The 25,712-nt window shown below is 47.7% G+C and overlaps 1 protein-coding gene across 1 annotated transcript in view; it reads right to left on the bottom strand.

Annotated features, from left to right (window-relative positions):
* The window catches only part of Myo10 (myosin X), a 201,753-nt gene that overhangs the window by 10,587 nt on the left and 165,454 nt on the right, over nt 1-25,712 (bottom strand). Inside the window, exons 22-35 of the mRNA XM_038321829.2 lie at nt 24,131-24,237; nt 22,331-22,555; nt 21,627-21,675; nt 20,146-21,030; nt 18,935-19,058; nt 16,070-16,313; nt 12,267-12,362; nt 10,047-10,140; nt 8,874-8,929; nt 6,200-6,342; nt 5,432-5,626; nt 4,391-4,548; nt 3,593-3,716; nt 2,214-2,511 (exon numbers count right to left, since the gene is read on the bottom strand). Of these exons, the coding sequence (XP_038177757.1) occupies nt 2,214-2,511; nt 3,593-3,716; nt 4,391-4,548; nt 5,432-5,626; nt 6,200-6,342; nt 8,874-8,929; nt 10,047-10,140; nt 12,267-12,362; nt 16,070-16,313; nt 18,935-19,058; nt 20,146-21,030; nt 21,627-21,675; nt 22,331-22,555; nt 24,131-24,237 (2,798 nt within the window). The remainder of the gene's footprint in view (nt 1-2,213; nt 2,512-3,592; nt 3,717-4,390; nt 4,549-5,431; nt 5,627-6,199; nt 6,343-8,873; nt 8,930-10,046; nt 10,141-12,266; nt 12,363-16,069; nt 16,314-18,934; nt 19,059-20,145; nt 21,031-21,626; nt 21,676-22,330; nt 22,556-24,130; nt 24,238-25,712) is intronic.

Consider the following 25,712-nt stretch of genomic DNA (forward strand, 5'->3'; position numbering starts at 1 on the left):
ACGAATGCAGCTGGGGCTAGAAGGCAGCTGGAGCAGAGCTTTGCTAGGTGGCTGTGGTGGAAGGCACATTGCCTCAGCCCAGTTGGTGCCTAGCCTGGCGGATGCCACAGCAGTGCCAGAAGTACATGTTACCTGGAGATACTGAACCCTCATCCCCCCGAATACTTAAGATCAGACACTGTTTTATAAAAAATTTAGGGGGGAGATGTTGGGAGCAGTGAGACCCCATTTCCTGAATTTCTTGTAATCCCCTGATGTGAGTGCCTACAGCTGCTCTGAGCACGAGACCTTCAGGAGTTCCTGATGGCAGGAGAGTGGTTTCTGGTGGGTTTGGCTGGGGCGTGGCTATCTCTATATAATCTGCCCCTGAACACAATAAAGGGGGCATTCTTGGGGAATTCAAGGATGACCCGTGTTGCTGTCTCTCTGTCTGTATGTGTTTGTGTATTTTAACCTCCTGCCCCTTGCCTGAATCTCACGAACTGGGTAAAAGCGCACCGAATGCAGACACGGAGGCACGGTGTGCATCAATTGGAGGTCTCCACCGAGATATCGGGAACTAGGGAACGCTGAGAGGTCGCCCTCAGAAGGTGAGGTATATGTGTTAATCCTGACGTCCTTCGCTAGGTTTGACAGAAAGTGGAAGTCAACCGAGAAAGGGGGTAAACCAACAGGGTTGTCCCTGGCCGGAGGGGACATATATATTGAGAAAAGATAGAATGTATATAGCTTTAAAAAAAAAGATAAATGTGTGTAAATGTATGATATGTTGATTGTGTTGTCTTTTGTGTTCTGGACTGGAGAAAGACATTTGATTCTAGGAACTGCTAAGAAAGGTATCTTGACTTTAAAATATGGGCTTAAGAATTTGATGTTTTGGAAAGGAGGTTCTGTTTTTGTCTCCAAAGACGATGAGAGCCTAAGGATTTATTCGATATTCATGTGGTTTGAATCCCCAAGACCTCCTGAAATGTTGTAGTGGAGTGTGAGCAGCAGCGGCTCCAAGACCAAGCAGCTCCAGGTGGCCGGTGCTGAGGGGCTGCGACGTGTGCAAACACCGGGACCTGCCTCGAGGACCAACGACGTGAGAATGCTAGGCCCGTTTCCAGCATGGGCCTCAGGGCGCAGAAGCGCAGCACAACCGTGACTCGAGTCTGAGCTACTGGAAAATAGCAGTGAATTGCAGTAAATACCCCCAGGAATGCAGTGTCCCTGCTCAGCAGGAAGTAGCCAGACAGATTGACAACGCCCAAATTCCCTAAGTGGGGCCCCTTCAGTGGTTGCAAAGCAGCAAGCCTGCTTCCCTGAGTTCTGCTCCACTACATGCACCAGTTTGGACCCAGAACGAATGCAGCTGGGGCTAGAAGGCAGCTGGAGCAGAGCTTTGCTAGGTGGCTGTGGTGGAAGGCACATTGCCTCAGCCCAGTTGGTGCCTAGCCTGGCGGATGCCACAGCAGTGCCAGAAGTACATGTTACCTGGAGATACTGAACCCTCATCCCCCCGAATACTTAAGATCAGACACTGTTTTATAAAAAATTTAGGGGGGAGATGTTGGGAGCAGTGAGACCCCATTTCCTGAATTTCTTGTAATCCCCTGATGTGAGTGCCTACAGCTGCTCTGAGCACGAGACCTTCAGGAGTTCCTGATGGCAGGAGAGTGGTTTCTGGTGGGTTTGGCTGGGGCGTGGCTATCTCTATATAATCTGCCCCTGAACACAATAAAGGGGGCATTCTTGGGGAATTCAACGATGACCCGTGTCTCTGTCTCTCTGTGTGTCTCTGTATTTTAACCTCCAGCCCCTTGCCCGAAGCTCAGTAACTGGGTAAGAGCGCACAGAGCGCAGACACGGGGGCGCGGTGAGCGGCAATTGGAGGTCTCCACTGAGATAGCGGCAATTAACAAATATATATATATACATATATATATGTGTGTGTGTGTGTATTCAAGTTGGGGGTTTTCTATATTTAGAGTAGTAGCAACCAAATGTTAATGTCTTAGGGTGCTGCACCAATAGTTGTTTGGATCAGTATACGGTTTTGTACGGCTTAAAGGGAATAGGGGCACCTAAGTCATACGGGCTTCTGTAAGGGCCTGCGGGTCTGGCTGGAGGCCCCTGCTGCCGCGCTCAGTGCTGGAATCCAGCCACAAGCTTCCTTCCGCCCAGCTTCTTTCAGAGTCTCCCCCTTACCCCCACCCTGGTGCTTTCTTTACCTTTTCAGGTGGAACTTGAGGTACTTGAGGATTCCTCGGCTCGGCAGGAAGGTACAGCTGAGGCACGTCAGAATCTGCCAGCTGTACAGGTTGCCCACACTGCCAGGGTGGGGCACCTTATTGGTCTGCTTGATGAGCTGACAGTAGAGTTCATCCCGCAGAGGCCGCAGGTCGTGCCCCGTCTGCAGGATGCCCTGGATGATGGGGATGGGGTCGGACATGGACTCCAGTTGCTGGAGTGAATTGAATATCTTGATAGCTTCATCCTGGAGGGTTGTGTAGCCTTTGTCTTTGAGCACTAAAATAAGGAAATCAACAGCCGTCGCTCAGGAGGTTGGAAGAAAGTACAAGGAAGGAGTGATGTGAGGGGCAAACAGCCCCTTCCTAGTGTAGTGTCCACCCTATTCCCCGTGTATTCGAATCAGCTGAGAAAAGCAGGAAGAAGCGGGGTGGGGGCTGCCCGGCTCTGTTGTGCAGCTGAAACTTGAGCACACGAAATGCTCACTTGAACTTGAACTCCATCTGGGCAGCCTCCTCACTTAGAACGCAATACTGTCTAGGACCTCTTGACCTTGATTTAATCCATTATAGCTTAAATCATTGTAAGTCAGAAATGCATTGAATGCAACAAACACCACAAACTCTAAACCCCAGAGCTTTTGCTTCATGCATCTCAGATTTGATCCGCACTTCCCACAAGTCGCTGCTGAGCAGCATCATGCTACAAAGCCATTTCAGGGTGAAGGAATGAACACACACAAATAACTGGACACTGTATTGAGAATTAAAGACAGAAGGGATGTAATGCAGGGAGGGCTGAATGGGTCCAGCTTCACACCACTGTGAAGCACAGAAGGCTGAATAGGTACCCCTTCACACCATTGTGAAGCAGGGAGCATTGAATGGGTCTAGCTTCACACCACTGTGAATCAGGGAGGGCTGAATGGGTCCAGCTTCACACCACTGTGAAGCACAGAAGGCTGAATAGGTACCCCTTCACACCATTGTGAAGCAGGGAGGACTAAATGGGTCCAGCTTCACACCATTGTGAAGCAGGGAGGGCTGAATGGGTCCAGCTTCACACCATTGTGAAGCAGGGAGCATTGAATGGGTACAGCTTCACACCACTGTGAAGCAGGGAGGGCTGAATGGGTCCATCTTCACACCACTGTAAAGCGGGTACTATATACTCTGAACTCATGGAGAGTGCTAGCATTCTGATGTCCCTTTGAATCTTGACTTCAGTCATTTTACTGACCCTTTCCCATCTATGATGACCTAGGAACTCCGAGTAAGCAACACTTCTGTGTTAAGAGCTGAAGTTGACAGGAAAAACAAAACCCCAGGCTCCAAGGATCCTGATGGCTTCCTGAACTCACAGTTGAGATTTATGTCCCCGTAGGGGAGAGGCAGGAGCGGCGAGTGCAGGGGGTGGTGCGTGTATCGAAGGATCGGGTTCCGCTTGTAAATCTGCTCCACCACGTCGGAGTTCAGGCAGTTCTCCTGGAACACAAAGCTGCCATTTAATGAAAGCAAGGGGCTGACTGTGGGAGCTTACACTCAGCAGATCCGACCATGCCTCCTCACACAGGACCGACTTCCTGAAGCGAATCCAGGACGCTGAGCAAGGTTGGTGGCAGCTGGTTAAGCACTGGTTCTTTCAAACAGCATACATTTACTGAACAGCTAAGCCTACAAGTGGCGAATAGCAATTTAAAATCAATGAGATTTGTTGTTACTGGCTATTTCGAGGTAGCTACCCAGTGATCCTGTGTGCTCTGGATCAATCTGGGCTCTTTGTTTTCAGAGATTGGACCCATGGCCTCGTACACACCAACAAGCACTCTACTGCTAAGCCAAGTTGCCAGCCCTTTGCTCTGGGCTCTTTGTGTATTGACTTCTGTGGCCTAGGACTGAGCACTGAGAAGTGAATTACTGTTGCTTCTAAGAGGTCCCCAACTGGGGATGACGTGACCCTGGGATGGTTCGAGTGGTCCCTAACCAGTTCACACACAACCTTCTGTCTATATATAGAGTGCCAAATTCTAACACCTCTATAGAGACATTTTTAATGTAAAAAAACACACAAGCGTGAGAGAGAGCTGAACAGGTGAAACCCTGCAGTCTTTTCTGCCAAGGGAAGACTTCACAAAGAGCTCTCGTGCTTCTCTTCTCACCTTGATATCTTGGATCAGCTGCTGGGTGGGCGTGTCGATTGGAGCCTTGGTATCAGTCACATTTTGAATGGCACTGGACCACCGAGTGGCCTCATTGAGTAGTTTGGTGTAGAGCCGGTAACAGTGTTTGCGCCCATACACGGTGACATTCCAGTAGCCTGCAAGGCAGTGCAGCACACACATGTCAACGTCACCCTCTGCGACCAAGGTTTAAATCCCAACCAAGGCTTGTACTGGAGCCCCGGTCAGCAACACAAGAAGCGAAGTCTTAATCAGTGGTTTAACTCAGTTAAACACTGGTGTTCTACACATGCTGTATCTGGCACTAGGCATCCAGTGACAGACAGAAAACAAGTGTCCTTGGCCCTGTGGAGTTTGTAGTCAAGAGGATTCAAATACTAAAAAAAAAAAAAAAGTCCAGAATTAAATACTTTAACAAAAGCGGTCTCTCTCAGAAAAACAGTGGGTGCGGGCTAATGCCTTGCTCTCGGGACTGGCACAAGTCAGATGGACAGCTCATCCTTCCACCCCTTGCTTCAGCCTGCCCCTCAGCAAAGAACGCTGCTAGATACTGCATGACCAGACAAGATTCGTGCTATTGCCCACATCTGACACAGATGGAGCAACTGTATTTTAAAGAGCCCCAAATCATAACTAGAGACAGAAATCAGAAACTCTTACGGTGCAACAAATTAGGGGAAGAACCAAAACAAATCTGCCTACTTAGCTGTTTCTTATGCACTAGGCTAAAATCTAATGATTTGGAAAGCCTATATACATATATGTATATTGTTCTTACCAGAATCTTTCTGCACTGTGCCCCCAACAAACTATCTTCGCTATAGCTTCAAATACAAAGCGTTCAGAACCAACCCCAGCCAGCCTCAGGACATATATCAAGAACAGAAACTTCTTTTGGAGAGGAGGAGTCCACACTACACTCGGTAGACATTTATCCCTTCACTAGAGCAAGCCCCGGCCTCTCGAGAGTTGTCACCCTGCGTCTGCAGCCTGGCTGTGCTTCAGCCTGGCCTTAGGTACCTGTCTCCTTGAATATCTTCTCATCAGGAGGCACAACAGAGCACAGGCTGTTGAGGACCAGGGTGCCCAGTTTCAGGGCGTTCTTCTCCGAGCTCTTGTAGTAGTCCAGGGAATTGTGGGTCAGAACGAACCAGCGCTTCTTCAGCTTCAGAGAGGACATCTTCGGACTGTTCTTCACTTCCTTGTGCAGCCACCCTGGAAGGGAAGGTTCAAGTGGCTGTCAGAAAACCATCAAGACGGGCTGGAGGTAAAGAATAGCAGCAGAGGGACGGACATACTTGAGGCCCTGGGACCCGACCCTAGAAGCAACAAATGTGAGGAAAAACCCAAAGTGTCATGCCATCATTTACATCTGTAAAACATTAAATATGGGCTTCAGTTTTACCTATTAGCTAGAAAATGGCCATAATCGTTGCCTTTTTTCTTCTTCAAACTTTTTCAAACCAGCTTGGAGAAGGTATTTGAAGCCAGGAGATGGCTCTGTCATATAGCACTTGCTGCACAAGCACGGGAGTCTGAGCACCCATGTAAAGAGCCTGGGCACAGCGGCGTGCACCTTTTATCCTAGAGATGGCTGTGACACAGAGCGCTTGCTGCACAAGCATGGGAGTCTGAGCATCCATGTAAAGAGCCTGGGCACAGCGGCGTGCACCTGCTATCCTAAACGGGAGGATTCCCTGGACCTCAGTGGCCGTCTAGTCCAGCTGCACTGACGGTTTAGTGACAGACCCTGACTTAGGAAGACACTGAAACACGGCTGGCAGTCACCTCTCACGATGAACTCCTGGCCCTCCACCCTGGTGTCGCCCTTGGACCTCTGCAGCAACGTTATCCAGTGGTGCATCTCCTCCGGCGTGTCCGCGTTGCAGTGCAGCACCCGGTTGGCCGTGATGATCACAAATGAGTTGGGTCTGAGAGATGAGACGGGAAGGGAAACAGGTGGAGCCTCTTAGACCCAGTGTGGGCATTACCGCTGTCTGCACCAAGGCTTTGCGGCCGTTCCCCTGGTGTAGGGGTCCCTGGGAGACACTGGCACGCTATTTATATTTCGTATTAAGGCAAACCTTACTCATATTTCCGTGGCATTTACTTTATGCATCATTAACCTTCAAACTTGGAGCAAAACACTCATCCAGAGAAGTCCTTAGAGAAAACATCTCTTCTCTTAGACTTTCCAGAACAAACTAGTCCCGGGGAGGCAAAATAAGGCGGTCATGGGGGATTTTTTTTTCCTGTTTTTGAAAATGCATCTCTAAAACCAGTTTCTTCCTGCCTCCAGATATAGCCTTGGATACTACTTCTGTGGGTTGAGAATGAAATACCAGACAGTGGTAATGGAGGAGGATTAGCAACTCGGTGTCGGGAGAACATCTTATGTCCTTGGTTGTGCCTGGCACAAAAAACTACTTGGGTCCATGTTTTCAAAGCCACCCAACAGGGGCTCATTTCCCAATCAGGGATAAAGTGATAATGGAAACTCGCTTTGCCCTCAGCTCCTGTCTGTCAGTGCTCAGCAGCTCTCTCAGGACTGTGCTGACACTAATTTCATCAGCTGCCTATACTACTGGCTGTGAATTCTCCTGTCTTGTGAGCCTTCAGTGTTCACTGTAAGAAAGCACTTACCAGTGTTCATGAAAAAAAGGTTAACCAGATGGACTGCCTGCCTCAGCTAAAAGCTGTAGCTGAGCCAGGTGTGTGTGTGTGGGGGGGGGGGCGCACATCTTTAATCACAGCATTCAGGAGGCAGAAACAATTGGATCTCTGAGTTCGAGGCCAGCCTGGTCTATAGCGTGAGTTCCAGGACAGGCAGAACACACAGAGAAACCCTTCTTAAAAAAACTAAATGAAACCAAACCAAACCCCAAAACTATAGCTGGAAAGGATTCAGAAAGGTGGGAAAGCTAGAATATCAGAATGCCAAGTTTTCAGGATGGGTCATCCCCTGTGTGCGGGTCTGAAAGAAATGGCCCCCAAAGGGAGTGACACTATTAGGAGTGTGGCTTTGTTGGAGGAAGTGTGTCACTGTGGAGGCGGGCTTTGAGGTCTCATATATGCTCAAGCTACACCCAACGTCTCAGACCACTTCCTGCTGCCTGTGAGTCAAGATGTAAGAACTCTCAGTTTCTTCTCTAGTACCATGCTTGCCTTGCTTACTGCCATGATGATAATGGACTGAACTGTGAGTGAGCCAATCCAATTAAATGTTTTCCTTCCTAAGAGTTGTGGTGGTCATGGTGTCTCTCCACAGTAACAGACAACCTGATGAAGATACCCTCCAAGCTTGCTGGGGTGGTGGATTTGTAAAAAGCAAGAAGCAGGCTTAACATAAGTAAACATGAAGAACTTGGGTCTTTGATACTGACAGCATGGGTGTGAACACTCCTAAGCCAGGCATAAGGTAGATGGTGCAGGTTGACTTCTGGAGACAAACGATCCCCATCTCCCAAGAGTCTCAGAGACCCCAGAGTTCTCACTCTGCCTGGCAGATGCTATTATTATTATTTATTACTATTATTTTATAAGTTTTAACACACTCATATTTACTTTCTAGCTATCTTAACTGGGCAGGAGTCGGTTCTAATTCTGACTCTGGCCCTAGAATAACTAAGTCTGCCAAGGACCAAGAAAGGAATTTACAAGCAGCAACAACAGACAGGGTGTCAACCAAGACAACCTGAAGATGGCTTGCCTTGAAGGTCAAACAGGGAAAGCAGAAATGTCAAGAACAAGGCTTGTGGTTGGATTTACATCTATTATGTCTATTTTACACGAATAAATCATCAAGGTCATTAATTTTTAGAGAAAGGAACACTACAGACTCCATATGTAGGAATACTATTTTCCTAAACAGTCGTTTTCTTGCTGTAAGAATTTCAAGACTTGGGCTGGAGAGATGGCTCAGCAATTAAGAGCACTGGCTGCTCTTCCAGGTCCTGAGTTCAATTCCCAGCAACCACATAGTAGCTCACAACCACCTACAATGAGATCTGGTGCCCTCTTTTGGCAATCAGGCATACATGGACACAGAATACTATATACATAATAATAAATAAAATCTTAAAAAAATAAGAATTTCAAGACTGTTAGGTATGGTGGCTCACACATGTAGTCCAAGAAATGGGGAGGCTGAGACAAGAGGACTGTCCCAAACTTGACTCCACCCTAGGCTAACATAGCCAGACCCTGTGTCAAAAAAACATGAAGAAGAAAAGATACCCCAAGTAGATCTTTCACACAAACACCACGATCTTCTTGGGCTGCAGTTGGCATTTGAAAATGGAATGTCAAGATCTGGCTTCTCATTGACCTTAGCCACCGAAGTCACCTTCTGTATGACTGCATGAGGGGGTTGCTAAGGGTTCATACAGAGCCTGGCACAGGCAGCAGCGGCAAGGCCGCCTATGGGGACGGGCAGATGTTCTGTGTCTGTATTGGAGCTTACCTATCAGGGCTGTCAGAGGCACACACAGAATCAATCAGCCCCACATCCAGTGTGCCCTGGAAAGGAACAAAGGAGACGGTGAGGGAGAAGCCCGAGCTGAATGACATCACACGGCATCCCTAGGCTATAACTCCTCAGACCACGAAGCAAAGAAATGCCTACTTTTTTCGAGTGAGCTTCAAAATGACAGTAATTTTGAAGAAAAGTTGCCACCCTTTAATGGGTTCTGACAGTCTCTAGATGGGGCACGGGTGATGGATGGTCCACGCCTCAGAACACACAGTCATCAGACAGTGCCTCTGGTTAGTAAAATGTTTTTACAGAAGACACTCATCAACTTTTCAAGTGTAAAGTTACCGATCCTTTATTAATTTAACAATTACTCTGCAAAGAAACTTTGGATTTTAAAGTTTTCTGGGGATTAAAGAGTATGCCACTCTTGCAGAGGAGAATTTAGTTCCCAGCACCCACACTGGGTGGCTGACAGTCTCAGAAAACTGAACTTCCGCGGGGATCTGAGGCCCTCCTCTGTCCTGACAGCAACTGTAACACACATGCACAGACTAGCCTCGTAAATACAACTAAAAATAAACACACTAAAAAAAAAAAAACAAAACTGTATAATAAAAAACCTTGCATAGCTAAACAAAAAACCTCATCTTTAATTTTTAAAAATCACTATAAAATGTTTAAAAGTTAAAATTTCTTTAAAAATTATTGTTTCCCCATGGGGAAATGAATCTTTATTTTTAAAAATAAAGATTTTATATAATTTCCTGTGTGCCCGGAATACAGACAAAAACTATTATTTGCAATTCATTTGATTCTTTATAAGGTTTCCAGTGCTTATGTAATATCATAAAAATTGTGATTTTTTTTTAAGATTGAGGTAGAGGATGAGAAATGTTGCAGAACTCACCTGTGATTTGTCTTTTCCTATGCAAGATTTTAAACAGAATTTAAGATTTTAAATAGTCCTGTTTTTCTCCATAACCATTTTTCTTTTACTTGCAAAGATTACCTAAACAGATCCAGTCCCACCCTCTCGTCCAACCTGACTTTTTCCTATCATCATCTCTGGACGCCCCACCTTCCCCAGTAAGTTTACACTCAACCACAGCATTCTGGGGGTTCGTCACCTCTGCACACCCCGCCCCGTCAGTGTTCACTCACCACGGCATTCTGGGGGTTCGCCTGTTCATCATGCATCTCTCTGATCTCCTGGTCTGTGGATGAGTGGACCTGACTAAGCACGCTGAACCACTGGCTGTGGAGAGAGAGGGCAATGGTCAAGGGTGGCCAAGCACAGAGGGGCAAAACGATGCTTTTCCACGTTTTCTGCCCACAAGACCTCTCTTCTGAGCAGCTTTGCTTGCAATTTGTCTTTTTCTCACAGGCAAGTGGAGCTACGTACTATCGCAAGCAAAGTTAAAAAAATCAGCCAAACTGCCGTTAGGAGGATATATTGTCACACTGTCTTCTCCCTACCAGACTCAGACATCAGTGAGTACCATGCTCATGGCCTACAGGATACCAATCAAGAAAGAAAGTCAACAATGGAGGATAAACCGCCTCAGATCAAGTGCTTTCCGTGGCTGGCCAGGACTTCCAGTCAAGTGAATAAAAGCACAAGGGAGGTGGGAATTAAAGCAGGGGCTAGGTCAAAAGCAGAAAACTATTTTGATCAAAATTCTTCCATCTTCACTCCAACTGGGAAAATAACACCCCCACATAAAGCTAGCCGTATACAAACCTGCTTCCTAAAATCCCTGAAGGAGAATCTGTTAGAGTACAAAGCAAGACCTCCTCATGTGCCCTTGTGGCATCCTTCTTTGACCAGAAGGCACCTTGCAGTCATAACCTCAAAAAAAAAAATCCCCTAAAACAATTTTGTAACATACATAATTCAAGATGCATGCCATATCAACCACATACACATGTACACATGCACACATAGCAAAGAACAAAACTGGCATGCTTTCCATTTCTATTGACACTCTTACAATTTACAAAATTTCTTATGAATCATGTATAACTTAAAATCTGTAAAGGGATTCTTTTTTTTAAATGTGTTTCAGTGGACAGGGGAAAAAGGTTTTGACTCAAACATTCCAAATGTTAAATTTAGCAGGTTCACGATGGCACAGAACAGAGTGAGCAGCTGCCAGATGACTGGCCTGTAATTCAGCTTGTGGGCAGTCCCTGGACCACAGAGGGCCACACGTGGTCTCTAGGAGACAGAATGTTAGGGCTGTAATTTCAGGTTTGCTTATTTCTCCAGTTTGTGCTGTAATTTATGAGTCCAGCCAAGGCTTCAGTTTGTTCCCTTGGGAAGAACTACTTTCTGGTGTCTGCACCCTTCACGTAGCTGCCACGGTGTTATGGCAACTTAAAAACACTCCAAGGGTGGCAGGAGGTGGTGAGTGATGGGTCTGAGAACGCAGCAGAAAGCTCTGAACGCAGAGGAGCACAACCCCTTTTTGTCTTCCCCACAGAGTACCACCCCACACTGCTCAGAGAAGATAACCTCTTCCACCAGAATCCTCGAGTCCCACAAAGACCTCAAAATGTGTCCTAGACACTACATGACCATGTGATGTGTCTCGCTGAAGAGCAAATGTCACTTTTCCCCAACTTCGTCCCCTCCCTACGCTAAGTGTTCCTGCATGGACGCTCAAGGTCCAAAGACAGGCAGCTTGCACCAGCCAAGAGGGGACTCCACTTTCCCCTCACCTCAGCCAGAGATTTAATGAAGCCCCTTCAGGAATAAATGCGGGGACTGGGGTAATGCATCTATTCGATAGAACCGAGCTCACATTCTATTACAGTGTGTTCGCCTTTCTCTGTCACTCAGTCTGCACAGTATAAATAATGATACCCACCGCACAGGACTGCCGGAGAAGGAAATGAGCTAATAATGCCTGCAATACGGCTGTTAGTTAAGAGTGGTTCACTGACTCCTTCAAGGTAGAGCCTTTCAGACCCTCTGCACGCCACAGCGCATCACCGTTCATTTAGCAGACAATAGCTACGGCAACCGACTGCTCTTTACATCTCTGTATAAATCCTGTGCTTCTGAGGCTCAGAAACGTCCAAAGCGGGGGCTTCCAGTTTCATCTGTACCAGACGCTAGCAGCAACAAAAGCTCCGGTTTCTGTCTTGTCTAGTGACACCTGAAGCTGGAAAAGGCCAAACTGCTGTACTTAAACCTATCTGCTTGGACAAGAGACCCCAACATACATCTCCTATGCCTCCTAAACTGTCCTGATTGAAAACCTAACTAGAAAATGAAAACCCCTTTAACGGCAGCAGAGTAAACAGAGTTCACACGGGGCTGGTGCCTGAACTCGGGAGAGGATGTAACGAGGAGGAAGGCCACCCTGCAGCCCTCACCTGGCATCCTCAGGGGACTCTGCGATGAGATGGAAGGTCCTGTCAGCCATGATGATGTCGATGCCGTTCTCTTTGCTTGTGTTGTCTATGATCTCCCTGCAAGACACAGAGGCAGCAGGTAGAAATCAAGTATTGCAGAACGACCAAGCTGGGAAGTGTTGCTTTAGAAATTACAGACCACGCCCCTCTCCCCTATTCATGCAAGATTTCTTCTGAGACTCCTAAGGGGTACCCGAGACTGCGGACAGTAGTAAACCTCACAAACACTATGGGACATGCTGCCCCGATAGTGTTGAGTGTCCCTGGCCCAGAACATGCGAGACCAAGTGTTTTACAGTTCAGAATGGGACCTAATTCTAAACATGGGATGCATTTATGTTTCATATACACACAGCCTGCAGGCATTTGTTTTATGCTAAGCAGAGGGTATACTACGGTGCTATGCTCCAGCTCCCGGGATGCAATGTCATACAATGTTTCCCACACGCCTGAATTTTGAGTGTAACCCACCAGGCGAGGTCAGAGTGGAATTCTCTGCACGAGGTATCACAGCAGCATTCAAAGTCTGGAGACCTTCAGATTTCGGATTTTCCGATTGGGGGCATATAACCCACCCAAGCATCTGAACTGGAAAGCTTGCTTCGTAAATTAGACACAGCAAGGGTAATCACTAACAGAACAGATGCTATATCCCAAACAAAGGAAGGTGACCGTTCTCTCCATTTCTCTCCCACTAAATGGGAAATGTTTCTAATTGGTGTCTTTTGACCACAAGTAACTGAAATCATAACCATGAATGAAAACAAGGCCAGGACGAACAGAGCACATTGTCACCAGCCTTTTTTTTAGCGACCTCTAGGGGGAGCCAGACTCCTCTGTGCTCCTAATAGTGGGTCTCCATAGGGGTTAGGGATGGGGTGGGGAGGGAGAAGAGTGGACAGGGTGTTTCTCTGATGTCTCTGCAGGGATCTTTCACCACAGAGGACACCCAATGTCTAACTCTGCTCAAAGCCCAATAAAGCCTTCCTCTGGCTCCCATCTCTGATATACAATAGGAGGAAACCCAGAGGTCTGCCTAGTATGGTGTGAGTGCTTTCCCTAGTTGATCTCAGCTGCTGCGGTTTGAGGATGCCTCTCCCAAGCTCCAGTGTCAAATACGTTATCAAAGTAGGTATTTCTAGGCAGGGATCTGAAGAAGGGGCTGCCTAAAAGGCTCCACCACTGCAAATAGATGAAGGTTCTTAGGGCTGGAAATTATTTCGCTTTGTTTCTCTTTTCCTTCTTTTGTCCCCCACTCCTCTTTCTCTGTAGCTCTGGCATTGCATCCAGGCCCTGAACAGCTGGACAAGCACTCTACCACCGAGCTACGTCACATGGCTGTTTTTACTGAGACAGGGTCTCACTAGACAGCCAGGCTGGCCTCAAACTGGCACGTCTCCTGCCTCTACCGTTACCTCTCCTGCCTCTCAGGACATGTGCTACCTGGTGTATTCCTTGTTCCCTTCTGAGAACATGCATTTTGCCACTTTCCCAAATATTTGTGGTTTCATGATTTTAAGCAGTATGGGTAAAGGTTATTCCCAAACAATTATTTTTTTTTTAATACTTAGTATCTACTTAACCAAGTAAAACAGCTGCCCCTAGGCTCCCAAAATTTTCTAAACACATTAAATTTTAACAATAATATTCCCTTGACAGTCCAAAGCTTTGGTTCTAAAAGGGATTACTGGCAGGAAAGAAGGTTATGTGGAATTTAAATTCCAGTTCAGTTCTTCTACTGAGGGGAACCACAGGTGGGGTGCCGCACACCGTGCCCCCGTGTCTGCGCTCTATGCGCTGGCACTCAGTTTGCGAGATTCGGGCAAGGGGCTGGAGGTTAAAATACACAAACACATACAGACAGAGAGACAACGACATGGGTCATCCTTGAATTCTCCAAGAATGCCCCCTTTATTGTGTTCAGGGGCAGATTATATAGAGATAGCCACGCCCCAGCCAAACCCACCAGAAACCACTCTCCTGCCATCAGGAACTCCTGAAGGTCTCGTGCTCAGAGCAGCTGTAGGCACTCACATCAGGGGATTACAAGAAATTCAGGATCCGGGATCTCACTGCTCCCAACAGTGGGGGGTTAGTAAGCATATCACGGATAGACGATAAACGATTCATTTCAAAACATACCTGTCAATCAGCTCTCCATTTATCTGTTGGCTGGCAGCCAGAGTGAGGAAGAAATAGAAGGGGCGAGCTGACCCGCAGGAGGGCTCTCAACCAATCACCTCACACACATGGCTTTATTCTTTCCTAGTTTACTGAGATCGGGTCTTACCATATAGGTCAGGCTGCTCCCAGACTCTCTAGTAGTCCAGGCTGGGCCTCAAATTCGATTTTCCTACCTAAGCCTCCCCAGGGCTGAGTTTAGAGATGTGTATTATAACTGGGCTTTATTCAAATCAACTTTCTCTGTATACACATCACTACATTTTCAGTCGAACATATATATATATATATATATATATATATATATATATGTGTGTGTGTGTGTGTGTGTGTGTGTGTGTCTGTCTGTCTGTATGTATGTATATATGTATATATGCTCAAGGGTCTATCTTCCAAGTGAAAATCAACATCTAGGTGTAATTCAACCTCAAATAAATAAATAAATGATTCACAGATTACCTCGTTTCCTAGTTCTTTCACAATTTAACCCACTAAAGTGAATTGTTAAGTCTGTCTGAGAACCTATGCTGGCCAACTGCTGCAGAGAACTCGTGGGCTGGGGAGAAATACTTGCTATGCAAGCTCAAGGACCTAGGTTCAAGCCCCAGAACCCACTTAAAATATCTGGGTGTGATGGGTAGGAGGGTATAGTTCAAAACCAATTCTGCCAACACCCTTGGTAGCTGAGGACCCTCACCTGCATGTGTTATTCACACACACCGCTTACAGACATTAACCCCAACCCTAGCAACCTACTGGAAACTCAGGAACCCTACCTGCATCTAACTACATGCATACCCTACTCTAAAGAATGGAATAAATTTCTCCTTCCCTTAGCTACCATCAAATGTGAACAGTTTAGTTTCTTGTCAGCTGCACCCCAGTTACAGCTGGGGACAAGGGAAAAAGAGCCCATCAGGCCTGAAGTAATTTTGGGTCCACATACAGTCAAGCAAACTGTGTCCTATAAGAGAACATTCAGGGAGAATCTCCTATTTACCTCTTTATGCCTGTGTATAATTGGGCGTGCATATGATTAAAATCTAGTGCATTCTGGGAAGGGATACACACAAACGCTACATAACTAAAATGTGTCAACCGAAATAGAGAACTGCCACATTACACCCTAAGTACAGCCTATCTTTCCTATAAATCCCATAAGACAGCCTCACCTTGACAGTATTTCTGTGTCGCCTTGTTATTTAACAGTATTTCCTTTTCCTGGCTAATTGGTGGGGGTGTGGGGACTGGGAACTGAGCGCACTGGCACACATTAGCAATCTCAGAATTAGGGAGGCAGAGACAGGAGAATCCCTAGGGCTTGCTGGCCAGCCAGCCCAACCCACTTGGCAAGCTCCAGGCCCAAATGACAGACTATCTCTAAAGGAAAGCTTCTGAGGAATGGCACCCCACACTGATGTCTGGTTTCCATATACACATGTGCATGAGCATGCGTGCACACACACACACACACACACACACACACACACACACACACACACACACACACTCTCTCTCTCTCTTTCAAAAATGAAAACATGTGCCCATCAGTATAATCTAGAAGCCAGGCTGCAGGAACATACTTGGCTGTCCGGACTTCCACGGTGCCCTTGAGCTTCTCCTCGCTGTCGTTTTCAAAGTACATCAGTTTGGACTGGCGCAGGACAAACCAGCGCCGCTTCCAGTTCCTCCTGGACAGCGTGGAGGAGCCTCCGCCTTTCTTGTGTAGCCAGCCTTGCTTGAGGGCTTCCTGCTTGGAGCGGAACCACAGGAAGGTCTCATCCTTGAGGACGCACCAGCGGCGCTTCCAGGAGTTCATTAAGCCACCTGTTCCCCCAGGAAGGGGCAGGGAAAGGGTTACAGAGTCAATAAAACCAAGCGACAAAACCCATAGCCCATTCTGAGCCTTGCCTCAGATGACAGGCACTCATAGACCCTTCCAGAGTGGAGGAGGGGCTTCTGGTTTCTGTCTAGTGGATAGATGATCCAGCAAAGACGGGCCATCCTAGAATGTTGTTCCTCCTCAGTTAACTGAGAAATCTCCTTAAGCATAGTTCACATAAACGTAGTCCGTGACTGATCAAATACCCAGGAATGATTTCTCAGGCATGCGGAAGAACCTTCTCCACAGATATAGACCATGGTTGCCTCCAACTGACCCAGAGAAGTTAATCTGTCCTTACTTGGCAGATGTAGGAGCAAGCATTGTCAGTTCTAGAACTTGTGATGGAGTCTCAATCTAGAGACTATGAAAATACTGTGTTTTGGGCAATGTATCTTCTCATAGAAAAACATCATCATCTGAAGATGGATTATAGGTGAAAGGAAAAAGGCTGAGACTATCACAAACAAGCAGGCGTGGAGAAGGACGTGCGTCAGAATAGGAAAGAGAGAAAGGGCAGGCGGAACTGGATCTAGCCTACCTGCCTTCTTTCCTTAGGTTCTTGTTCTGTGGGACTGGGGTCTATCCCAGGGACCTATGCATGCTAAGCAAGCTGGTATATTCCACTCCAGCCCACTCCATTTTTCAATCTTTATTTTGAGATAGGGTTTCATTCCGATGCCAGTGCTGCCCTCCTGCTTCAGCCCTCTGAGGGGATGAAATAGCACTGTATACCCGCACACCTGGCGGGAAACGTTCTCTAACTGAGGTAACGTAACGAGAATACATACATGGTTATCTTTCCTAGGGTGAGGGGACCTTGGCAGCCAGGTTCACTCACAGATATGCAACGGGCATCTTACTAGCCACACTCAGAAGTCTTTCACAACGGCACATGGGAGAACACAACTTACTTCGATCCCTCACTATAAAACGGTTCATGCTATCTTCTTTTGATCAAACCGTAAGCAAAGCAAGGGACACATAACACGGAGACTTAAAGCCCAAACAATGTATTCCTCTTCAGTCAGGAAACACATCTAACAGACCCTTTCCTGGAGCGAATGGAGAGCCGAGAGAGCCCCTCCCCTCATGAAAACACCCACTCTCCCTCCTTAGACTGTGGAAGTTCTCCACTCAGCTGGCTGAGACCACCAGTGACTAAGCCAAGACAGAGCTGTTCCTCCGCGCAAACCTGCCGAGGACTCTCACGATGAAGCATGATGGTTGTTCTGATTTGTGACTTTAATCTTCATCGTTCAAAACAAGCCCAGAGGAAACCACAGCACAAGGCTGTTCTGTTGTTGCTTTATCTTTAAGTGATAAATCTTAGTCAATAGTAGTCGCTGCACGGGCCTCCCTGCAGCTGCTTGTCTGCTCAGAACACATGCCTGGATGTATGATTTCGGGGTGACCACTTGGCATTGGATAACCAACAGGGAGGCTCTTCCCTGGAGAGGTCAGCTCCTCTCCTGGGTGTGACTAGTTTCCTACAGCTCTTTGTTTAGGATTGGGCCCTAGGAGACTCCCTGCTGTGTCCACCATGCACTCAGGCCTTGAGACTTTCCTGCTTGGTCAACACTCACTGAGTGCTAAGTGTCTTAGGAATTTCCCAGCATTCATCTTTCCAAACAGTGACTTCAGACAACAGAAAAGTCTTCCCCAAGCTAAACCCAGCAGGAAATTTTTGAGCATTTTGCAGATATTTGGCTCACAGTGAAAACTGAAATAACTGAACATGGTCATTGGATTCTTGTTTTAGAAAAGGCAGGCAAGCAGGCAGACACACATGAACTGTGTGCATGTGTGAGCGGGCAGGGTAGAAAAGGGCTGGAAATAACAAAATCCTTGCTGATAGTGAAATCAGGAGGAATCAGGGATGGCATCACTGGATGAGTGCTTCTGTTATTACCCCGAGGCTCCGTGCTCTACTCCCCGCTCCCCACCACCCCTAGCCTAGGACCCTACAAGAAACAATCCATCTACATTAATCTGCCAGCCAATCCTACTGACGACTGGTTTCTCACTGTGCTTGACTCCCTGTGAGGACCCAGCACCACACATGATCCAAGCAAAAACCTAAGACCTGAATTAAAACAATTCCTAAGTGGCAGGTGCCTCCAGGTTTTTTGATGCTTAATATTTAAGTGCGGCACATTTGATATCGAACAGCAACTGGAAGAGATGCCCAGAATCTCATTGTGCAGCAGGTGTGAGCAGGCTATGTCCCCACTGCAGACAACACCTCCTTCCAGGTCTTGTGTGTATAGAGAGATGCAGAGTGGAGTTGTCATGAGACTCGGTCCCAGTGCCTTCCAGCAGTGACCAAGTTCACACCTGCTTGAGTGTGAGTGAGGAAGAGGTGACACAAGACAGGTGGGGAGCGGGAGGATGAACGGACGCGGCACGCTCACAAACTCTGACCTATTACCCGGAACCAGTTCAGAGGAGTCAAGGCCACATCCATGAGGCAGGGGCAGCCACATTGCCCCAACATGACCCAGGGTTCTTCATTCACCTAAGTGACCCGTCATGAGGTGAGGGCTGTGGGGGCTGCGGGCTGTACCTTTCATGTACAGAAAGCTGTGGAAATAGGGCAGACTGACGCAGCTGTACACAGAGTCTCGCCGGTAGGAGAGCTCATCGTCTGTGTCGAACCTGGAGTCAAAGTCCTCTTCGCTGTCTTCGAACTGGACCAGGAGACAGAGAAGGAGAAGCGGCAGTGAGCAGGGGTGGGAAGCAAGCGATGAAAACACCCGCTGGCTAAACAGAAACAAAACTGGGGCGCGCTCCCGCTCCAGGCCACCACAGTTATGGGGGCCATCTGAGGAATTCAGAATTACAGAGTACTCAGACCTTAGGGTCAAGCCGTGAGCTGACCTCATACCTACAATACAAACTGACCTCAACTCGAAGGCTCCAACGCTAAAAAGATGTTTAGCCGGGAGGTGGTGGTGCATGCCTTTAATCCCAGCACTCGGGAGGCAGAGGCAGGCGGATCTCTGAGTTTGAGGCCAGCCTGGTCTACAAGAGCTAGTACCTGGACAGCTACAGCTGTTATACAGAGAAGCCCTGTCTCTGAAAACAGGGGTGTGGGGGAGGATACTTAAGGGTATCATTTTAATAGAGCCATGCAAGAGTTACTCTTCTTTAAGTTTTTTTTTTTTTTTTTTGGTTTTTTCGAGACAGGGTTTCCCTGTAGTTTCTAGAGCCTGTCCTGGAACTAGCTCTTGTAGACCAGGCTGGCCTCGAACTCAGAGATCCGCCTGCCTCTGCCTCCCAAGTGCTGGGATTAAAGGTGTGTGCCACCACCGCCTGGCTCTTCTTTAAGTTTTTATACCAAAAACATAGCCTAGTCTGAGAAAGTAAAGACATAACAAAAAGAAAAAAACCAAAGAAAACTTTAAAAAAAATTAAAAAGAAAAACCCAGAACATGAAAAGAACATCCCTCCCTTATCAAGATTATAAGAAATACACTGTTTAGTATGGACTCTTAAGTTATGGTAGGAAATTCTTCAATACAAGGGACTCTGGGGCCAGTTTAAGCCCGGTATGTCTGTAGAAAGGCCAAGCTAAGCCTTATTTAAGATGCCAGTTTTCTCATGGCTTGGATGAAGGTCAGTTCTGGGCTCTGCATCGACCCCATTTGGAAAGAGAAAGGAGTTGAAGAGTATCTCTAAGAACACAACTGACATCTTTAGGGGTCTGTCTTGAGGCGGCAATGTGGTAGATGGTGGAATACTTCCACTCTCAGTGACAAGAGGACAGATACTCACCGAGGACTGGGCCCCTTCTGAGCTGAACCGGTACGCTCCAGAACTGTTGTAGGTGCCCACAGAATACCTGTAGTCTGGGGACCACTGGCTCCCATAGGAGTTGGAGAAAGTCACGCTGCTGCCGGAGGTGATGGCCCCATCCTCGTAATCGTCCTGGTCATAGTCGTAGTCGCCATCGGGGGAGGGCAGGTCCCCGTTGTTTTGGGGCATACAGTAGGTAGACTCCCCACTGGAGGAGTTGTGCAGGCTGGCAGAGTCCTGCACGGACGGAGCAAGCAGCACCGTGCTGTCGGCACTGGGGCTGGTGGGCACCACCGTGTAGTTCATGTAAGGGTCCTCCTCCGAGGAGTCGTCGCTGGTCCTGATGCCGCTGGTTCGCTGGTCAGAGTGGCCATGCTCACTGGGGTTGGGCGAGTCCTTGAAGGCATCGTCGTCAGCCTCGAAACCTTCGTCCACCTCCTCCTCAGGGTAGGGCTGGCTGAAGTTGAAGTTTGGCTTCTCACCGCTGGCTGTCTCTGTGAGTTCATTGAGCTCGCCTGAAATCTCGCTCCCCACGGACAGGGAGCGCTCGATGTTGCGGACGCACTCATCGATCTCGTCGAAGTTGAGGGACTCCAGGAACTCCTGGGCAGCACGGCAGGCCTCATCCTCCAGCCTCCTCAGTTCCTCATCCCGCAGCTGCTGCAGCTTCTGCAGGGAGGCCTCGGTCAAGGACAGCTCCTGCTGCTCTTTCATGCGCTGCAGGTCCTCGATTTCCTTCTCCAGACGGAGGATCTCCTCCACCTGTTTGTTCTCCCTCTGCTTTTCCAGCTCCCGGGTCAGCTCCGCTTCCCTCTGGCTCTTCTGCAAGGCTTCAAGTTCTTGCTGCCTCCTCACTTCCTCCTCCTGGACATGGGGGAAGGTGGGTTTTAGAATAAGCACCTTCTTCCTTTCACACACATCGAACTATGGTCCCACCCAAATGATGTGCTGAAGTCCTATCCATAACACCCAGGATATGGCTGTAGTTGGATCACGGGCTTTTAATTAGGTGATTAAGTTAAAATGACGAGGGGTCAATGAGGTGAGCCTGTATCCAATCTGAATGGTGTCCTTGTGAAAGGTGAGAGTGGGACAGACACCAGGAGACACACATCAAGGACCAAGCATGGTGTAAGGACACAGTGAGGTGGCCACTGGGTCACGGAGGGGCCTCAGAAGAAACCAAGCCTTGGAAATGGCACAGAATGTGATGGCATCCCCAGGGCACTGCCAGGGCAGTACCTTACTACAGAGAGACCTTACTATTCCCACTAAAATTTCAAGCACTCTCTAAACCCTGCACCACTGGGAGGGAGGGGCGGGACAGTGTACTAGCAGCATCTCCCCAGCTCTCTGTAATCCCACTACCTCCCACTTGACTTCCATTCTAAACCCCAGTGTCAAGGGTTGACGCAGGAAGGAAGTACATAAAGAGCCTCAGATGTAGCCCTGGTCCTTACCTGCTGGGCGCGGAGCAGCTCAGCTTCTCTTTGTGCTCTCTCTCGCTCTCTAAAAATAGGAAAAGAAAAACAGCTGGTGAAAACCAACATCTCTGAAATTGTTTTTCAATGGGACTAACTTTTTTTGCGGGGGGGCGGTGGCGGTGCTTGGATACAAGGCAGGCACTCGACTGCTGAGCTATGTGCTCGGAAAAACAGGAAGAGGGCTGAGTAGACAGCTCAGTCTGTAAGGTCCTCACTGTGCAAGCATGAGGGCCTCCGTTCAGATCCTCTGCACCCATGCAAAGAGCCAAGCATAGCATAGCGGTACATATTTGTAATTCCAGTGTTGGAGGAAACAGAAACGATGAGCCCCATGGAACACACTGGTCAGTCAGCCTTTCCAGATTGGTAAGCTTCCGGTTCAGTGGTAGCAGAGAGAAACTGAGGAAGGCCCCTGACTTCAACATCTGCCCTCCACATCACGCACCTACATGTATGCTTGTTTGTGTGCTGCATACACACACACACACACACACACACACACACACACACACGGGCACACTTATTCTGTGTATAAAGAGAACTGTTCACAGACCTGAGTCTTCTGGGCTGTCAAGAACTATTGTTTCACACGAGTTCTCCGAGTCCCCTGGGAATTCCTGACACCCAAGAGGGGTGACATTCCCAGGGTCCCCTTATGTCTCACCCAAGCAAGCACGTACCTTTCTTCTTCCTCTCGCTTCTTCTCTTCCTGCCTCTTCCTTTCCTCCCGCTCCTGCTTCTCAGCCAGCAGCTGTCTGTAAACCCGGCGAGCCAGCTGTCCTCTGAGTTGCTTCTGGAAGACAATGGCTGCCTTTCTCAAGAGCAAAAATCGCTTCCTCATGAGGAAGGCTCTGTAGTTCTTCTGTATCATCACCACACCGCAGAGGACTTTTCTATACTGTTTCCTGTGAATGAGATAGGACAAGACAAAAGGAAAGCACTCAGATTTGGGCCCGAATTCTCATTATGGAGACTGGCAGGCAGAGGAGGAAGTTTAGGCCCAAACAAAACAGAAGAAAAACAAAAGAATGATAATAAACAAAAGAAAGCTTGAATCCTATCATTATCTCGGCTAAATTAACAAGTAACCAGAAGAACAACTTTGAGCAGTCTGCCACAGGCTGGGTGAACACAGCCAAAGGAGATCCTGTATGTTTTGCTGTTCATGTGAAGGCAAGAAAACAAAATGCTACCACATGAAATGGAATAGCAAGGGCTTCTTGTGGCCTGCAGAGTACACCCGACCAAATGACCATGAGGCAGAGTTGGTAGCAGATGGCTTTTGTTGGTGGTGATTTTGGTTATTTTCAGACAGGGTCTCTCTGTGTAGCCCTGGCTGTCCCTGGAACTAGCTCTATAGACCAGGCTGGCCTTGAACTCACAGAGATCCATCTGCCTCTGCTGGGATTAAAGGCAGGTGGCTTTAGCACTTGGGCATGAGGCCAAGCTGACCAACACTGTGAGTTCCAAACCAACCACGACCCATAGTAAGATTTTCTCACAAAACAGCAAAATTAAATATCCATGAAAGGAGCAGTGAGAGAAAAGGTCTCTAGACAAGGCGATGCAAGTTGAGAATTCTTCATCCCCAAACCTCAAATCTGCAATTTCTTGAATGCTAATAGGAAGCTTAGAAAATTTTAGATTCAAGCGCTGGAGAGATGGTTCAATGCTTAAGAGCACAGGCTGCTCTTCCAGAGGACCAGGGTTCAATTCCCAGCACCCACACAGCAGCTCACAACCACCCGCAGGCACATAGTACAATGACACACATACAGGCAACAAACCCATACACATAAAATGAAATTAAGGGCTGAAGAGATGGCTCAGCGGTTAAGAGCATTGCCCACTCTTCCAAAGGTCCTGAGTTCAATTCCCAGCAACCACATGGTGGCTCACAACCATCTGTAATGAGGTCTGGTGCCCTCTTCTGGCCTTCAGGCATACACACAGACAGAATATCGTATAATAAATAAATAAATATTTTAAAAAGATAAAAAAATAAAATGAAATCAAGAGATTTTCCGATTTCTGGGGCTAGGGATGATTGATATAGCTGATAGGCAGAATGTATGCTTATCATATATGAACAAATATGGAAGGGGGTCAATGTTTCACACAGTAAAAAAAGTATTTAGATTCTGGAGTATTTTTGTTTCTGACTGTCAATCAGTAGAGACTAGGCAGATACTCCAACAAGAAGACTCCAGAATCTGAAATGCTTGCAAGCCCTAGTGTCTCCAATAAGAGACAGACACCCTCAGGTAGCAGTGCCAAAGGACACTGCCACACTCCCAGGGGCTTCAGGATATGCCGCAGAGCCAAGCGTGAGGCTTCTAAGTGCGCTCTGCCCAGGTTAGTCTTACTGGGTTGCTGCTGTGGCCACTTATCTGATGTCGGGTACCTCTCCCCTCCCACAAACCACTCCACTGGGGGTCACAGCCCTCCTAGAGCTTCATGCCCCTCCTCTGGGTTCTTACCGCGCCAAGTAGCCCAAGATGTGCGCTCGGATCACCATGGCTGCGCGGTTAATCTCCTCTTCCCGCCTTTTCTCCAGTTTCTGCTCCAAGGATTCCCGAAGGAAGACCTGCCCACGAGGGAGGCATGTGTCAGGGGAAAATAACACGGTTGCAGAAGGAGACATCTCCAAGTCAGGGTTGTCTTCTGGGGACAGCACCCGTTCCTTTATTGCCGTCTGTTGCAAACTCCCACAATAAGGCTTTTCAGGCCAGTGTGTTTTACATGGCTCACCTGCCACAGACCAATACATTCTAAAATCCAATATGGGTATATGACAAGAAAAACAAAAAGGGGCAGACAGAAAGTCAAGTCCCACCTTCTGTTGTTATTACTACAGTCAACAGCCATGAAGGGACGGTCAGATGGCCACCAAAGTTCCTAATGTCTTACTTAGGTCATTGTCGCCAGGGCACACTAGCTCACAGACCAGCATTGGTCCTGGACTGAATCTGAGTAACAAGAGACACAGAGATCGGCACAGAAAGAGGAGACACCGAGGGGTGAATTCAGGAGACCTGGAAACATTATAATTCTGCTATCTTGTGGAAAGCCACCTTCTCTCCGTGCCTGCGAAGCAATTGCCACCAGAATATCTTGGCTTCAAAAGTTTACACATATAGAAAAGTACTGACACCCAGAAGGCAGCTCTGGGCACTGGAGAGATGGCCCAGTGGTTAAGAACACTTGCTGTTCTTCCAATGTGATCAGGTGGATCACAATTACCCATAACTCCCAGTCCCAGGGGATCCCACATCTTCTGGCCTCCATGGGCACTTGTGCTCACAGGCACACACCCATACATACAAACAACTAAAAACAAAGTAATTTTTTTTCGAGACAGGATTTGGAGCCTGTCCTGGCTAGCTCTTGTAGACCAGGCTGGCCTCAAACTCAGAGAGGTCCGCCAGCATCTGCCTCCCAAGAGCTGGGATTAAAGGCGTGCGCCACAACTGCCTGGCATAGATTTTTTTTTTTTTAAGGAGGGTACGGAAGAAATTCTGAGATCTAGGAACGTAGTTTAGTGGCAATGAGAGACTAGTAGATAGCATGGATGAAGTTCTGAGTTCAGTTCAAGCCCCCTCCAGCTTGAACTGAAGCTTGGTAATTCTGATTACCAAGTTTGAAGCTGGAAAAGAAGCATATTGGTTCAGGGGTTACAAACACACCAGGTTCAGGAATGAATAAAAAACTACAGGTCCTTCCAGGCTCATTTTGGTTAAGGGTCTCGTTAATCTAATGCTGGTCAAGTTAACTGCATCTCATATAGGTCTTTAGCATTAGTATCCCTCAGTTTTGAAAAGATGCAGACATGAGGGCTTTCTCTCAGTAAAGGTACCAGCTCTCATCTGGAATAAGGGGTTAAGGACCTCTGCTCCAGCAGCAAGGCAGAATGTGGGTTTTACTTTTCTTGTTCTTGGCTGAGGCTTTGGCAACCCAAAGGGTTTCATGCTCTCTGCTGGTCTCCCACACAATAGCTGCTGTGGCGGCGAGGATGACACATGGCATTCAAATTAGAGCTGGAAGGCCTTGGGGCTTCACTTC

The sequence above is a fragment of the Arvicola amphibius genome, chromosome 3 (assembly GCF_903992535.2).
Source record: "Arvicola amphibius chromosome 3, mArvAmp1.2, whole genome shotgun sequence".
Lineage (NCBI taxonomy): Eukaryota > Metazoa > Chordata > Mammalia > Rodentia > Cricetidae > Arvicola > Arvicola amphibius.